The sequence below is a fragment of the Sesamum indicum genome, linkage group LG1 (genome assembly GCF_026168435.1).
Source record: "Sesamum indicum cultivar Baizhima isolate 11 linkage group LG1, ASM2616843v1, whole genome shotgun sequence".
In the NCBI taxonomy this organism is placed as follows: domain Eukaryota; kingdom Viridiplantae; phylum Streptophyta; class Magnoliopsida; order Lamiales; family Pedaliaceae; genus Sesamum; species Sesamum indicum.
In genome coordinates, this window is record NC_142657.1 from 21748160 (window position 1) to 21763324 (window position 15165).

At 39.4% G+C, this 15165-nt stretch overlaps 2 protein-coding genes and 1 pseudogene across 6 annotated transcripts; all 3 read left to right on the forward strand.

Moving 5' to 3' along the window:
* The first annotated feature begins 278 nt into the window (after positions 1–278).
* On the forward strand, positions 279–8971 carry EMB2766 (structural constituent of nuclear pore). 2 transcript variants are annotated; one of them, XM_088883913.1, is made up of 10 exons: positions 282–2033; positions 2132–2272; positions 5278–5371; positions 5789–5867; positions 6125–6247; positions 7189–7266; positions 7619–7722; positions 8067–8154; positions 8227–8325; positions 8549–8971. In XM_088883913.1, the coding sequence occupies exons 1-10, from the start codon at positions 437–439 to the stop codon at positions 8639–8641; spliced, it is 2496 nt and encodes an 831-aa protein (XP_088740039.1). In that variant the 5' UTR covers positions 282–436; the 3' UTR covers positions 8642–8971. The 2 variants fall into 2 exon arrangements, with proteins under 2 accessions (XP_088740038.1, XP_088740039.1); XM_088883912.1 differs by lacking the exons at positions 5278–5371; positions 5789–5867; positions 6125–6247; ... (3 more) ...; positions 8227–8325; positions 8549–8971 and adding an exon at positions 3294–4434 and having other exon boundaries at positions 279–2033.
* A 1355-nt stretch (positions 8972–10326) lies between these two features.
* Positions 10327–11697, forward strand: LOC105174178 (beta-D-glucosyl crocetin beta-1,6-glucosyltransferase pseudogene; annotated as a pseudogene).
* A 757-nt stretch (positions 11698–12454) lies between these two features.
* Positions 12455–14895, forward strand: LOC105170740 (PLAC8 family protein). Of its 4 annotated transcripts, none has more exons than XM_011091653.3 (5): positions 12455–12672; positions 12757–12865; positions 13649–13763; positions 13980–14245; positions 14397–14895. In XM_011091653.3, exons 2-5 carry the CDS (start codon positions 12770–12772, stop codon positions 14619–14621), a joined length of 702 nt encoding a protein of 233 aa, XP_011089955.1. In that variant the 5' UTR covers positions 12455–12672; positions 12757–12769; the 3' UTR covers positions 14622–14895. The 4 variants fall into 4 exon arrangements, with proteins under 4 accessions (XP_011089955.1, XP_011089963.1, XP_011089948.1 ...); XM_011091661.3 differs by having other exon boundaries at positions 12455–12610; positions 12751–12865; XM_011091646.3 differs by having other exon boundaries at positions 12455–12610.
* Positions 14896–15165: the final 270 nt, after the last annotated feature.

The window sequence follows — 15165 nt, forward strand, 5'->3', positions numbered from 1 at the left end:
AATACCAAAACTTATTAATATTGAATATCGAAATGTATTGATTTTTTTGATTCGATTCGGTATGGTGGATTTATCGGACATGTACATCCCTAATAGCCTTAGTCCATAATATGGGTCTTATCCAAATGAATCAAAATGTGGAGTCTGACTGTGTTAACCTCGCCCAAATCTAAATGATATAACTTGGGCCAAATTTGACGTTTTGGAGCCCAAAATGGAGACAGCATAGAACCGCCGGTTCAATCTGGTCTGGGAAACTTAACGTATAAACCCCAGCACCTAAAGCCCTTTCCTCCTCCAAACCCCTAAAATCCAATCTTCCAAATTCCCCCAAATTTCAAAACCCCTTTCCTTTCCCCCCACAACCAGAACCCACATCCACCTCGCTGCCTAATTCTCACCGCCACACCCCCATCAAAACTCCATCGCCGCCGCTATGGCTGGCACAGGCTTCTACTTTGGCTTCTCTAACCCTAGCTCCACCTCCTCCGCGCCTTCGTTTGGATTCGGTTCTGGAACTACGTCGTCCGCCTTTTCCGCACCTTCTTTTGGCTTCGGTTCTGGGACAACGTCGTCCGCTGCCTCCACTCCTTCTTTTGGCTTCGGTTCTGGAACGTCGTCGTCCGCCTCCACTACTCCTTCTTTTGGCTTCGGTTCTGGAACGTCATCCTCCGCTGCCTCCGCTCCTTCGTTTGGATTCGGTACTGGAACAACGTCGTCCACCTCCAGCAGCCCGTTCGGCGCTTCACCTCTCTTTGGTTCCTCCTCTGCCTCCGCAACGACGTCCTCCGCCACCGCGACCACCACCCCATTTGGCGCTTCCCCTCTCTTTGGGTCCTCATCGAGTGCGGCCCCAACTTCTAGTTTATTCGGTTCCTCTTCTGGTACAACCACCACTTTGAATCCGCTCGGCTCCTCCTCATCCGGCAGTCCGCCTGCTTCCAGTTTTTTCGGATCCGGATCAGGCCTTTCTCCCAGCATTTTTGGGTCAACTTCTGGAGGAGCTCCTACCTCTAGCATTTTTGGATCTTCAGCACCTGGTACTGGCCAAACTACTAGTCCGTTTGGCTCTAACTCTTCAACTGCTGCTCCATCATCTCCCTCGCCTTCTCCATCTCCATTAGGCACATCAACACTATTTGGATCCCCTGCTCCTGGTTCCTCAACCTCATTCTTGTCAAGTGCTCCAACTCCCAGCCTCTTTGGGTCTTCCTCAGCAGCTTCTTCGAGCAGTACCAGCACACATTTATTTGGGTCTGCTCCAGCCCCAGCATCCAATCTATTTGGAGCGGCTATATCAGCGTCAACTCCAGCCACCACTGCACCAGCATTTGGGTCTATTCCAACCCCAACGACAGGGATATTTGGATCATCCACATCAGCGTCTGCTAGTGGGACTACTTCACCCCTGTTCATGTCCAGTCCTGCCCCTGGTGGAGTCATGTTCGGATCCTCCACTTCCTCATCCACCACTGCTACCACAGGCGCCACAGCATCCTTGTTTGGGCAGAGTTCTGGATCAACTTCGGGTCTTTTTGGGTCATCATCGGCTTTGTTTGGGTCATCTTCATCAGCCCCACTATTTGGTACCTCGTTGAGCTCTACATCTACAGCTTTGTCATTCCCCCTGTCCACCAATACTTCAAGTTCAGCTTCACCCACTAGTGCTTCAACCTCAACTTCTTCTGCTGCTGGATTTTCATTCCCAGCATCATCAGCTTCATCAACACCTGGATTTTCATTTTCTACAGCTCCTAGCTCTACTTCTTCGGGTTTTTCATTTCTAAAAAGCACCAGTAGTTCTGTAGCTTCAGCATCAGCCGCAGTATCTTCATCATCTACACCTGGTTTTTCATTTGGAACTACGGGGATTCAGTCATCTGCTTCAGCGTCATCTCTTTCTAGTGCCCCGACTTCAAAACTCAGTACATTTGGTACCACTCCTTCTTCTCTGTTTTCAACAGTTACAACTACTACAACGACCAGTGCTTCAGCTCCTGCTGCAGCTAGTGTGTCTTCTGCTGCTTCAGCTGGTATGTGTATTTCTGGCTTGACTTCTCCCGCATCTAATGGTACATCTTCTAAAGTATCTCTGCTGCATTTGTGACCAGTGCATTTGCTCCATCTTCAGGTTTTCCTGGTTTTGGTACAACTACTACACCTGCATCAACCTCTGGTAACACAGGTTCTTTATCTCTATCATTGAAATCTCCTGTAACTGCTGCCTCATCAGCATCACAAACACAATCAACAGCCGTGCTGCCTTCTTTTGGTAAGGTTTTCCTATCCCCTTATGAATGTACAAAGCTTTTGAGTATCTTGTTTATCTGTCGCTCTTCGTTTAACATAGGGATGCACTTTTGACCTTTCATCAGTCAAATTTATTGAATAGGAATCGCATTGATGTCATTACATTGTAGTGAGCTGTTATGTTTCTGATAATGCAAAGTATATTTTTGATTTGTTTTGTGTGGGACATGTATGGCCAGCTTATTAAGTTGTTTCATGAATCCTGTGTTTTTGTGTTTGCCTGCCAACAGAAAATTGATTCAAATGTTGCATTTATGCTGATTTTTTGACTGTATTTTCTATGAAGTGAACCCATGTACGGGTATTGGGCCGTCTTAGTATACGAGTATTGCGTCTGGTGCAAGTATATTACATCACTTTTTCAATTTAATAAGATGTTATGAATGCTGGAATATTTATGTTTGCTCATGATTTGTAATGTTATAGTGCTTCGTCTCATGGATTTGAATAGATCAATTCCGGAAAGTTCTTCATATTCTTTAGTTCCACTTATTGAATTGCCATAAATTTTTTTTGTGGCACATGCTGTATGTTCCGGACCAGAACCAGTTTGGTTGTCCTTGGGACTGTCTGTTAGCGGACAGGGAGTATACATCTTTGCTTCTTGTTTTTGTTAGTATATGATGTTGGTAACCTTTTGCTTAATAAGAAGCATTTCTTCAACGAATGCAGTTGTTTAAAATCCTGTAAGTTGTTCTTAACTGGAACGGCTGGATTTCCTTGTACTTTTGGTCTCTGCGTTCTCATTACAAGAATGAGAGTTGTTGCTAATGGGTATGTTTTTGGGGTCAAAATGAGTTGGAGTTTCTGTAAAATCATTTCAGGAAGCATATTCTCATCAGCTGGGTGTTGTCCCAACCCTTCTTCAAATAACCTTGGGGTATGCTTAGGTAGTGGTTGGGGGGTTTGGAGTGAGAGTGAGCAAGTGATTCATAGTGTCAAAATGCAGATAAAAATGGCTGACCCTGAGTCTATCTGTTCAGTGTTACATGTGGGGGTTGTAGATGAAGATGAGGAAGGGGATTCCATAAGCAAGGATGGGGATGCTGCACTTGGTGTTTCTGCATGTTCTGTTACAACTACTGCCAAAACTGTTATTAAGGAAAAGACGTCCCTTACAGACCATGTCGATTCTTCTACTACTGCATCGGTTTCAATTGTGCAAGCTTGTTCTCCTGTTGAAGATAGTGAAAGGTTGAAATATGAGGCAACACCTGATGCAAAGAAGAATCCAACCAAGGAGGTGGTTGTTGACGTTTCTGAATACTCATCTACTGAATCTGAAGCTCTTGATGGAAATGAGTTAGGTCATCCAGCGTGCGGAAGGCTCATGTCTGTCGAGTTCCCTCTGTGTACAGAGTGTGTGCAATTGAATTTATGTCTGCAAAATACCCTCTGCCACCGGAAAGCCCACCTCATTAAGCAAATATTGAGAAAATATGGTGATATCACAAGGGGAAGCATTCTCAAGAGTATAGAGGCTAAGGCAGCTTTTCTTCAGCTGGTGGCTGAAGTCGTTGAAAGGCTTCATAGCCATACCCTAGACACTATTGGTGCTCATGAAATGCAAGTCGTACAGAAGTGGACGGATGATGCAGCTGCTGTTGGGTTTCATGTGGAATGGTTGCAGCACAGAATTAAAAAAGTATTTGCAATCTCCAAATACAGAGAGAGTTTGACGCAGTTGAATGAGATAAAAGAGCAAATTGCTGCTGCCAAGATAGCTTTGTTGGAGATGCAGCTTCAACAGATAATTTTGAAGAAAGAGATAGATTCTGTAAAGGATGAAATGGATAGGGAGGACCTCTGTAGATCTAATCTATCTGAAGGGCTCTTCTGATTGATAGCCTAAGAATTAAGACTAGCTAGTAGTTTGATCTTCCCCTTCAGTCGCTTCTAATATCGCCCATCCTACCCTTTTGCAGTCTTATTTGGGAAAGTGTAGTCAGTCTAGTTAGGTTCAGGTGTTAATTGAAACTATGCTGCTGTTTTCTGTGTAGTTTTTCTCAAGATCTATTTGGCATGCCTGACTCACAATCCTCTTGTAATGGAATGCCTAAGGTGGAGGAAATGAAATTAACGAAAAGTTGAAAGTGCTATTAAAGCTTCAATTTTCCTGTCTTTTATCAGAGTGCTATTTCAGGCGTATAGTATCAGATCCTTGACCATAAAGCATTAATAAACTGAATTCTTGGTTGACTTGTTTTTATATAATTTTTCAGACACCTTCAGCAGAGTGCTTGTAATTTATAGTGTCTTTGCACGCAAAGATTATGGCAATAGCTTTATGTGAATGCAAATCGTATCAGAATTTTAGATCCTTGAATGTAATCCCGTTCTATCTAGATCTGAAGTAAGGATGGTTTGTGCCTGAGATGGTGCTATTAGCGTTAGTGTTGATAAACTGTGTTGTTGAATTATTTTGAGGAGACAGCAAAATTCCGAAGAAATTCAGATGCCGTGGACCGAGTTTTGACACCTTTTATTGCAGAATGACTTGATGCTGAATGAGTCTCGATAAGTACTCTTAATTGAAATGAGCAGCCAACTTGGCTGGGACATGGTCTGTTATGTCATTGTGATTTTAGGTTTCAATGTTAATTGCCTAACTTAAGAACTCAAATTTGGATAAAATAGACTAGTATGGATATCACTAAATATTTAGCATAACCATAGAGCTTCTTATGGTAAACAGGAAATTCAAGTGGTTTCTAGCTTTTGTCTTTATGCAATGTGCCAAAATGTTGATGATAGGAGTTGTTAATTTAACTTCAAGTTCTGCACACTCTAGTTTCAATGGATGCATGTTCCGTTAGATATTATTAGGTATTCGAGTGAATAGCAGAGATTGTTCGGCTCGATTGCAATATTACTATCTATGCTCTTGTAATGCTGCTTTCCTTGTGTCATTCTGAAGATGTTATTTTATCTTGATGTTGTTTGATGTATGATCTAATACGTGTATAGGTGTCCCAGCTGTGGGTTCGACAATTGCAGTGAGTTCAAGTACCAGTGCTCCTGCTCAAACACCATCAGCTCTTGTTGTAGCTTCCAGTAGTGGGTCTGTATACCTACCGCGCTCTCGTTTATGCATTGAATTGTTGTTTCTCTAATCCTTCAGTATTACACTATTTCCTCCCTGGGCATATAATACAGAATGTACATCTAAACCTAAGACTCCACCCCCCCATCCACCTTTTTTCTTTTTTCTTTTTTAGTTTTAAATTTGGAAACTAAGGAGCATAAAACTTTTCTTGTTGTCTCCATTGGGCAAACGGTCAAAGCAATTTCATAAACAGTTTCGTTATGATGAGTAGCAAGATGTTCCTAAGGATTGACTATGTTTCATTTTCGGTTTATGACTAGAGAGTAAATGCTTACATCGAAGTAAAATAAAATTTAGATGGCCTTTTGTGTACCTTTTAACCTTTGAGGTTTTGTGTGCTGATTACTTGCATGGATTATGCTTGTCATGTAGGACTACTTCAACAACAAGTGCAGTTTTAGCCTCTGCACCAAAGTTACCATCTGAAATCACTGGGAAAACAGTTGAGGAAGTAAGTAAAATTGTTTTAACTGTCAAATGTTGATGGTGATGCTACTGTGCTCTCTTTCCATCTTCCTTAATAAGCAAATAATTCCTAAAAGTTATGTACCTTTCCCTCTTTTAGTACTTGGGGAGTTTGTTTGCGCTCTTCTTTTCATAAGACCATGAATTGGCCACTCTACTCTCCATTTCACTATCTCCTGTCTCCATGTCCTTAGTCCTATTTATGTTGTGGAACTCCATTTTTATGATGATACTTATTTGTAGATCATCAAGGAGTGGAATGCCGAACTACAGGAGCGTACTGGGAAGTTTCGGAAACAAGCTAATGCTATTGCTGAGTGGGATCGCAGGATTCTGCAGAATCGAGATATTCTTCTAAAGCTTGAGGTAGTTCAACTCTACCACGACAAAAATGTGTTTTCTATTTTTGCTTTATGGTTTTAAGCAAATACAGAGACCCCCTGATCAAAGAAATCATTCCCTACAAAGAAAATTCAAACTAGTTATGTTTTTTACCATCTTTTCCAAATGAATCTTTTGTTAAGGGGTTAAGTCTTCGATGTTATAGAACAATATTTGATTTCTTTTTTTACAAGAACTTAAATTGTTATTATTAGGTGTGAAATTACTCAGTTTGTAGTGGTCAACCGCACAAAGGGAGCGTTTAGTATGGGGCTGAGGTTTTATTTGGCTGTGCTTTGTTTAATATGTTGTCTCTTAGCTTTTTCTGTATGCTTAGTTCTATTATGTTGTCAGCGGAGATAGAATCATTTTAAGAAGCCGTAGTAAATTATGATTCGCTGAAAATCCAACTGCAAACAATCTTAATTTAGCTCGACCTTAAAGTTGTGCTATAGCTCATCAAGTATGGGTCATGTTTCTCTATCCATCAGAGCCATACCGGTTAGCGGGATGCATATCTCCTGCTTTTTTCTGTTGCACAGACAGCTTCTCCACTCGGATGGCCTGTTAGTAACTTAGTTGACAACAGTTCATCTTTAGTTATTTGGCCATCAGAAAACTAAAGATGTTAATTATGTCTTCTGAAATGCTTTCAGAAAAGGATTTTTTTTCCCTCTGTTCTTTTAGCTAACCAAACTATGTGTTATACGTATGCAAGCTTCTTACATGACGACACGGTGGCTGGAACTGTCAATACTGCCTATATATTTGTTGCCTTTTTATTATGCTATAATATCAAAGTTTGTCCGAGTGAATCAATCTTAAATTTAAAAATCTTATGGAATTTTAGCATTTTCTGAAACTTATTATCGCCATATTTTTGGGTTGGTTCTCATGCGGAATGTGATACTTCAACTTTCTTTCAGAGTGAAGTTGCAAAAGTGGTTGAGACGCAAGGTAGTTTGGAGAGGCAACTGGAGCTGATTGAAACTCATCAAGATGAGGTATTCTAATCTTGTTGGTTTATGTATAACAAGTGCAATTTTGTTTGTTTGAATTTTTTCTTTTATTTTTTTTACTTTCGCGTGTCTGAAAATTTCTGAGCGACAAGAGTTTGTCTCTGATCTCCGGAATATCATTCATGGGTAGATTGGTGACCTTGATCAAGAATTCTTTACATTACAGACCTCCTTCTGTTATCCGGTTAAAACTAGAGAAACATTTAACTGTGATTTCATTATTTTAAACAGTCTTTAGTTGGTTTGAATAAATATTTGGATTGTTGTTTGATGAGTTCATCAATGTGCAAGCTAAGTTTTGTCCTCTCAATGAGCTTTCTTTTGTTGTGTTTGGTAGGTTGACAAGGCATTGCAAAGTATGGAGGAGGAAGCTGAGCGAATATACAGAGAGGAACGAGGACTGCTTCTTGACGACGATGCTGCATCCACAAGAGATGCAATGTGAGCAGAAATTCCTTTTTACTGACTCTTATTTTGTTCTATGGCATGTCTCTCTGTCTGTGTTTCCCAACCCTTCCAGTGTCATTGTACTGAAGAGTGTGACCAGGCCAGCCTTGAGTCTGTTCACTGTTTGACTGGCTGTACTGGCCAGCAGTCTGGGTCTAAAAACACTACGTAGCCCCTAATGATTTACCAAAAGCTGTGGAAATATCATGGGGTAGCTGTTACAATGATCTATCATTTTGTTGTTACCATCTTATGTCCCTATAGCTGTTAGCCGTTAATGGATTTCTGCGACGGTGAAAAGTAAATGCTTCAAGTATTGCTTTGTTTTCTGATTTTAGGTATGAGCAGGCTGAATTGATCGAGCGGGAACTTGAGCAGATGACAGAACATATTAAATCGATTATAAGTACTCTTAATGCCAGTCACGTAAGTGCCTTATTGTGATTTTCTTCTGACAAATAAGATAATTAGTTGATAAAATTATTATTTTTGCATTAGGGTGGAGAGCTTGAGGCAGCCGATGGAATGACTCCATTGGATGTTGTTGTTCGAATCTTAAACAATCAATTGAGCTCATTGATGTGGATTGATGAGAAGGTTAGTTTCTATTACAATTCTTCTTCACTTGCTTTGACATTTCAGGTACATGTTTTTGTGTATGTAGGGGTGGTTCAAATGTTATTGTAATGTGTATGTAGGGGTGCTTCAAATCTTATTGTAAAATATTATGTTGTCTGCGATACTTGTGTAGGTGAAGATGAAGAAGCTAACTGTAACAGTGTTAATGCATTAACCAAAGATCAATTGTTTCCTTTCACAGGCAGAGGAATTCTCTGCACGTATTCAGAAGCTTGCTAGCGAAGGGTCTGCAGCAGATCGAGAATTGACGGGTCCGAAGCTTTGGCTAACCTGAGATGTGGAGTTATGTGTACAAAATTCGAAAGGAATTTGACATTGATAGGGGCGACGAGCTTTCATTTTTTCTGAACAATGAACATGTATTAAATGCCGATTCTAGTGGACAAATAGTATATTTCTGCTGTTTTTAGCTGTGGAGGTATAGATCCTCTCTGGGAGATAATATTGACATCATCCTGTTTTTTCCTTCGATCTGATAATTAGATTTAGATCAAAGGCGACACCCTAATAGAGATGAGCATTCCCAAGATTCCGGCAATTGGTTGGAGTTCTACTTTGTATTGTTATATTGTCGTTCATATGATCAATCTTGTCTTCATCCTCATGTAGTTGTGATCTTGTGTTCATCTTTTATTCCTTTGCAGCTTGGCTAAGAGAATAAACTAAAATTAAGAATAATCCTTGTGCATATTTACTAGTCCAAGTGCCAAAAGGGATTTCCCCACGTTTTTCGTATACTTTAATAAAAAATTTGCTGCAAGTGGGAACACGTCGACTCAAGTAATAAGATATGGGTATCTGGAACCCAATCCGCGATTGCTCAAACCTTTCTCTACCTCTAGTTTTTATCCCCAGAAGACAACTCACATATGTTGCCTGAGAAACTTCAAAACGACCTTAGCAAAACTAGGATTGTGTAAAGCCCAATTTTTATGTGAATCGCATTTACTTAACCACGATACAACATTTCCTCAGTGGTCGTATTCAGTTATTAGCTAACCAATATTGATTCTGTTCTAAATTAAGTAAAGATATTGCTGCCGCACATCCGCATGTTTCTCACACGCATACCTCAACGTGCCAAAAATATATATGTTCTTGAAAATGTGGATAATTCTTTCGCCACTTCCCCAAATTACAGAGTATGAATAATCTTTACAATTGAATCATGAAAAACTGTCCCAAAATGACAGCAAGTTCCCTTAATTATTTTCCATCAACTGAAACGAAATTTCCTCTTCTACTGGTTAGTAGGTGAAGAATATTGCAACTGTAGCATTAATTTTCAGTTGACTTTGTGTAATAAGTGGGGATGGTTTTTACTATGGAAATTTACGTAATCATAGGGTTTTCTTTATATGTTGACGTCAAAATTTATGAATTTCTCGGTCATTAGAAACCTCGTCTGGTTAATTAGTTAATGCCAAGATATGGAGTGAAAGAATAGATAAAGTAAAAATAAGGATTATTTTGTTGTGAGACTTCATACCAACATCATCGATTAAGACTTAGTCATATGATTACTGTTTTAGTAGTTGAATAAAAACTCAAATAAACATAAACTGGTTCTTGTAAGAACTAGTTATTAGCTGTCTAATTCAAGCTACCTAGTTTGCTAAGAAAAAAATTGCTACAACTAAAATCATGAACAGCATAATTAGGAATAGTTTGATTTTTTTTTTCCCCTCTTAGGCTTATGAGCTTAGTTTATATTCTGACAGGATTACGTCTTCTTTATCTATTCTTAACCTTCCATTCACAAAGGAATAACGGCAAAAAAACTGATTCCATCAATAAGGAAAATCATCACATGTTAATTCAAATCTTACCTTAATCTTCCAAGTTCTCAAAAATGGAAATTTTCCTCAAATTCACTATAAATATAATCTTATCCCCCCAATACATCGTACCAAACTCTCAAAAACCAGAACAAGATCAAGAATTCAAACAAAAGTTCCCATGGAGTCTTTAGCCACTGACCAGAAAACAATCCATGTTCTGATGTTCCCGTGGTTGGCTCACGGCCACATTTCGCCATACCTAGAACTAGCCAAAAGGCTCACCAAGAGAGACTTCATCATCCACCTCTGCTCCACCCCAGCAAATTTGAGCTCCATTAAGCATAAAATAGGCGAAAAATTCGCCTTCTCTATCCGTTTAGTTGAAATCCATCTCCCTTCGTTGCCTAACCTCCCCCCTTGCTACCACACCACCAATGGCCTCCCACCGGACCTAATGCCCACCCTGAAACTGGCCTTTGATATGGCAAAACCTAACTTCCTCCGAATCTTGGCTTCTGTCAAGCCCGATTTGCTTATCTATGATTTTCTCCAACCGTGGGCACCGTTGGCTGCTTCCAGGTATAAGATACCGGCTGTGGAGTTCATCACTAGTAGCTCAACCATGACGGCTTACATGTTCCACTTCTTCATGAAGCCCAAGGTTGCTTTCCCATTTGAGACGATTCGTTATCGTGACTATGAGTTGGTCCATCAGGCTAAGTTATTGGCACCGGATGATAGGGTGAGGCGGGAGGCGTTTGAGGGCGTCCGGAGGTCCAACAGGATTGTGTTGATAAAGGGTTTTCGTGAGATTGAGTTGAAGTATAGTGATTATTTATCCACCCTGTTGGGCAAGAAAATCATGCCGGTTGGCCCATTAGTTCAAAACCCTAGCCAAGAGGTTGGTTGTTCGGAGATCATAGAGTGGCTCGACAAAAAGGCGAAGTGTTCCACTGTCTTCGTCTCGTTTGGGAGTGAGTATTTTCTCAAGCAAGAAGAGATGGAGGAGCTTGCTCATGGGTTGGAGCTAAGCAATGTTAACTTCATTTGGGTTGTGAGGTTCCCGAAAGGAAAGAAAATAACCCTAAAAGAGGCTTTGCCACTGGGGTTTCTTGATAGGGTAGGTCAGAGAGGGATGGTCGTAGAAGGATGGGCACCGCAAGCACAAATCTTGGGGCACGAAAGTATCGGTGGTTTTGTGAGTCATTGCGGGTGCAGTTCCATGATGGAGAGCATGAAGTTTGGAGTTCCGATCATTGCCATGCCAATGCACCTCGACCAACCACTCAATGCTAGGCTAGTGGTGGAGATTGGGGTTGGTGATGAGGTGTTGAGGAATAGCTCAGGGAGACTCGAGAAGGAGGAGGTGGCGGCAGTGATTTGTAGAGTCGTGGCCGAGGGAGGGCGAGGAGAGGTTGTCCGGAAGAATGCAAGGGCAATGAGTGAGAAGATGATGGCCAAAGGGGATGAAGAGATTGATGAGGTGGTGAAGGAGCTTGTGATGATTTGCTCCACCAAGAAGAAGAAGCGCAATGGTTTATTCTATTAAGCAATTTGCATGCAAAGAAGCTACATATGTCTCTTGTTTATATGCTCTAATTATTACTAATTTGGTAAGTAGTGTGTTTATTATTTGGGTGTTTTTCTTTGGAAATGTTGAAGTATGATTGATATACCACTGCATAATTTGTGAATTGCAGTTGAGTATGGTTTAATAATACCATTATGTAATTTATGAATTGCATGCAGTTGGATTATTCAATTTACATTTAAATCTATGTTTTGATGGTTATTTATAAATGTCGTAATTTATTATAGTTATAAATATTCGTCGTGATTGTCATTGTTTGGTATTTTATTTCATTTTGATTTCTATATATGATAAGATTTAGAGATAAGAAATATAAAACTATAATTGAATTTAAAGTGACATTTTTTAAAATAGTAAAATTTGTTTAAAATATTATTCTCGAAGAAAATAATATTTTTTTTAGATGAGATGAAAAAATTTCTCGCAAGTCTAATATGATGTGGTGTTTGTCAACTTTAATTCAAAGAGAATTTGAACATTAGGGTATAGGGGAATTTGTATTTTTTATTTCATATGTTAGGGTTTTTTACAATTTAGTCTCATTTTATGAAAAAAGCATAACAAATGAAATTAAATTAAAAAAAATTCCTAACACACTGTAAACATAATAATTTATTAACTATTTTATTAATAAAAAATTACAAAAATTAAATATTGAAAAGTTGGGGGAATACTTACTTAATATGGATAACAAACTCAAAATGTTCGTCGACTTAAAATGTGAAAAGGTGCTTCAAGATTCGGAAGCATCTCGTTTTCAGCAAACTAAGAAATTAAGAAGAAAAAAAATAAAAAAGAACGAAAGAAAAATTCCTCTACATTTCAACCTCTCCGTCGCTCTGCGTTTTTATTCTACAAACGAACTTCCCAGGTTGTGTTTTTATCATAAAATGGCATATCCATGATGTTTGCAATCCGTACATACATAGAGATGTATGTGTTTTCTTGTTGTATACATCTGGAGTGGTTTTTTGTGAATGACGATGAATGTTGATGTGATTTTGTTTTAAGGAACAGGTGATGATCAGAAATGGCGGAGGGGCAATACGTGAAGCTGACCAAGAACCAGAATTCCTCGGAGAACATCACCCCTGGTGAACTTAATCAACCCATTGATGTCCCAGCGGTACGATGATTTCTTCAAAAGGAAAAAAATCGAGTCTTTTTTTTAGATTATACAGAAGGGTTTGCTCTTTTTTTTCATGATTTTTTTCCAATTATATTGTTGTGTGACTCGGATGGATTTAAGGTTTTTGGGTCTACGCATTTATGTTTGGTTTTGTCCTAATTCGGGAAATTGGACCCTTTTTGGCTTCATTCAAGTGTAATTGTATTTATTCTGTGAATGGATCATATGGGGCTAGAGTTTCATAGTGGAAGAGTGTCTTATTCTATTGTATTATGTGTGTATGGGAGTTATTTAAATTTTTTTCACATAATTTATTTCTTGTATGTGCTTAATAGAAATTAATCCTGGTTCTTGGTAAGTGTGCATACCTTGTGGAACAAGATTAATTAGGCAAGGATAGGTATTTGATGATGATGCATTTGTCTCCTCAACGATGTGCTTATGAGGCCATGGATTTGGAGTTTGAACAAATTGATTGGCATGGAAGGTTCTTACTGCAAGTTTTCATGGTTTAGAATGGTCAAAATAATGTCTGGGTTTATGTTACTGTGGATAATTTGATGGCTCAATGATTAGAATTTTCTACAGCAATTGTCTGATGTAGTCTTAATCTTGAAATAGTGATAAGGTTGTTTGGTTTCACAGAATATTTATTCTTAACAGTTATTAAGAGGGCTTCGACGTTGCAGAGCTAATTGGCACGATCTAAGTTTCTGAAATTTAGGATGTAACTAGTTCAATGCAAGTATTAAACTGTGTTGCTGTGATTTCTCTTAACAGCTGAACGGTCCCAGATGTGAAGAATGTGGACAGCCTTTGCCAGCTAGCTACTTGCCCCCGGCTGATGAAGAATGGGCAACTGGGATTTTTGGTTGTGCTGACGATCAAGAGAGTTGTAAGCCTTCATGACCTTCACTTTCATAAAATATCTTTACAATGTTTACAACTAGTTTATGTGTAGTATAATTATACAGACTGGTCATACGATCATTTCTTGAACCACGTACAATTTGTGTCTCCCATATTTGCTTGTCCTTGTGCATGATTCACAACGTGTTTTGGATGAGAAGCACTAACTTTGTATTTTATTGATTATCTCTTTATATTATAGGCTTCATTGGATTGTTTTGCCCGTGTATACTATTCGGGCGCAATGTCGCAAACTTGATCGAAGACATCTCTCAGCAAAATGCGTGTATTGGTCATGCAGTATGCGTTGAAGGTGGCATTGCACTTGCTGCCGCTACAGCAGCATTCCATGGTATAGATCCCGATACAGCATGCCTAATCACCGAGGGCTTGTTGTTTGCCTGGTGGGTCTGTGCAATCTACACCGGCATGGGCCGAAGAGTGTTGCAGAGAAAGTATCATTTGAAGGTGGTGTAATTTCTCTCTTTCTTAGAATTGTAAAGAACCAAAATTATTTTCCCCATCGTTTCATTTACTTCTGCCTGAAGCAAACGATGTACTTATTTCCTATATCAAGATCAAGATTTAACGTCGAGTTTTCTTCTGGCGATGTGGTCAGGATTCACCTTGTGATCCATGCATGGTGCACTGCTGCCTCCACTGGTGTGCCATATGCCAGGAGCACAGAGAGAGGCTGAACCATCTCTCCGAATGCAGCGCATCGTCCCCCACCGCAGTAAATCCCCCACCAGTTCAGGAGATGAATGCTGCTGAGAGGCAAGTGACGGCATCATCTTCTCAGCCGGCAGACGGACATAATAATTTGCAGCTACAGCCTGTCTGAAGAAGTCTTAACTCCTCGTGGTGATCTTAGAATTTTCATTTGCGATGGAGGAAAACTGAGTTTCTTGATTAGCTTAATAAAGAGAAAATGAAAGGTTATGGAGTCTGCATTTTCTGCTAGTTTGATATTGTTTTTGTAGTCTGCTTTTTAGCTGAATTACATATATAGCCTGTTAAAAGCATACATTGTTAATTTTGATTTTGCTTTTGGTGTTTAATGTGGCTGCTACGGTATTCCAAGGCAAAAAATGATGCATGAAGAATCTGGCTTATCATTCTTGTATTTGCTTTATCTTCTTGGGAGTTTAATTTGAAGAAATTTGTCTTCTCGTCAAATGTATTTATGGTATTAAATATGTTAATTTTGAGACTATTTTGAAATTGGGTAAAACAAAGAATTAAAAGCATGGAACCCCATAAAAGTGTAATTCGCCCGAACTGAAATCCGCTTTATTAACAGGAGATTATTGTTTAGAAGGGAGTATTAGTATTATGGTGGATAAATAATAAATTACCGGAAAAAAGAAAAAAGGAAAAGGAAAGAA

Bases quoted from the DNA above. Each gene is read 5' to 3' on its own strand.
- LOC105170740 (XM_011091653.3), top strand. From the start codon at position 12,770: ATGGCGGAGGGGCAATACGTGAAGCTGACCAAGAACCAGAATTCCTCG. The intron at 12,866-13,648 runs GTACGATGATTT...TTCTCTTAACAG, and splicing joins AACCCATTGATGTCCCAGCG to CTGAACGGTCCCAGATGTGA. The intron at 14,246-14,396 runs GTGGTGTAATTT...CGATGTGGTCAG, and splicing joins AGAGAAAGTATCATTTGAAG to GATTCACCTTGTGATCCATG.
- EMB2766 (XM_088883912.1), top strand. From the start codon at position 437: ATGGCTGGCACAGGCTTCTACTTTGGCTTCTCTAACCCTAGCTCCACC. The intron at 2,034-2,131 runs GTATGTGTATTT...CTCCATCTTCAG, and splicing joins GTCTTCTGCTGCTTCAGCTG to GTTTTCCTGGTTTTGGTACA. The intron at 2,273-3,293 runs GTAAGGTTTTCC...CTATCTGTTCAG, and splicing joins AGCCGTGCTGCCTTCTTTTG to TGTTACATGTGGGGGTTGTA.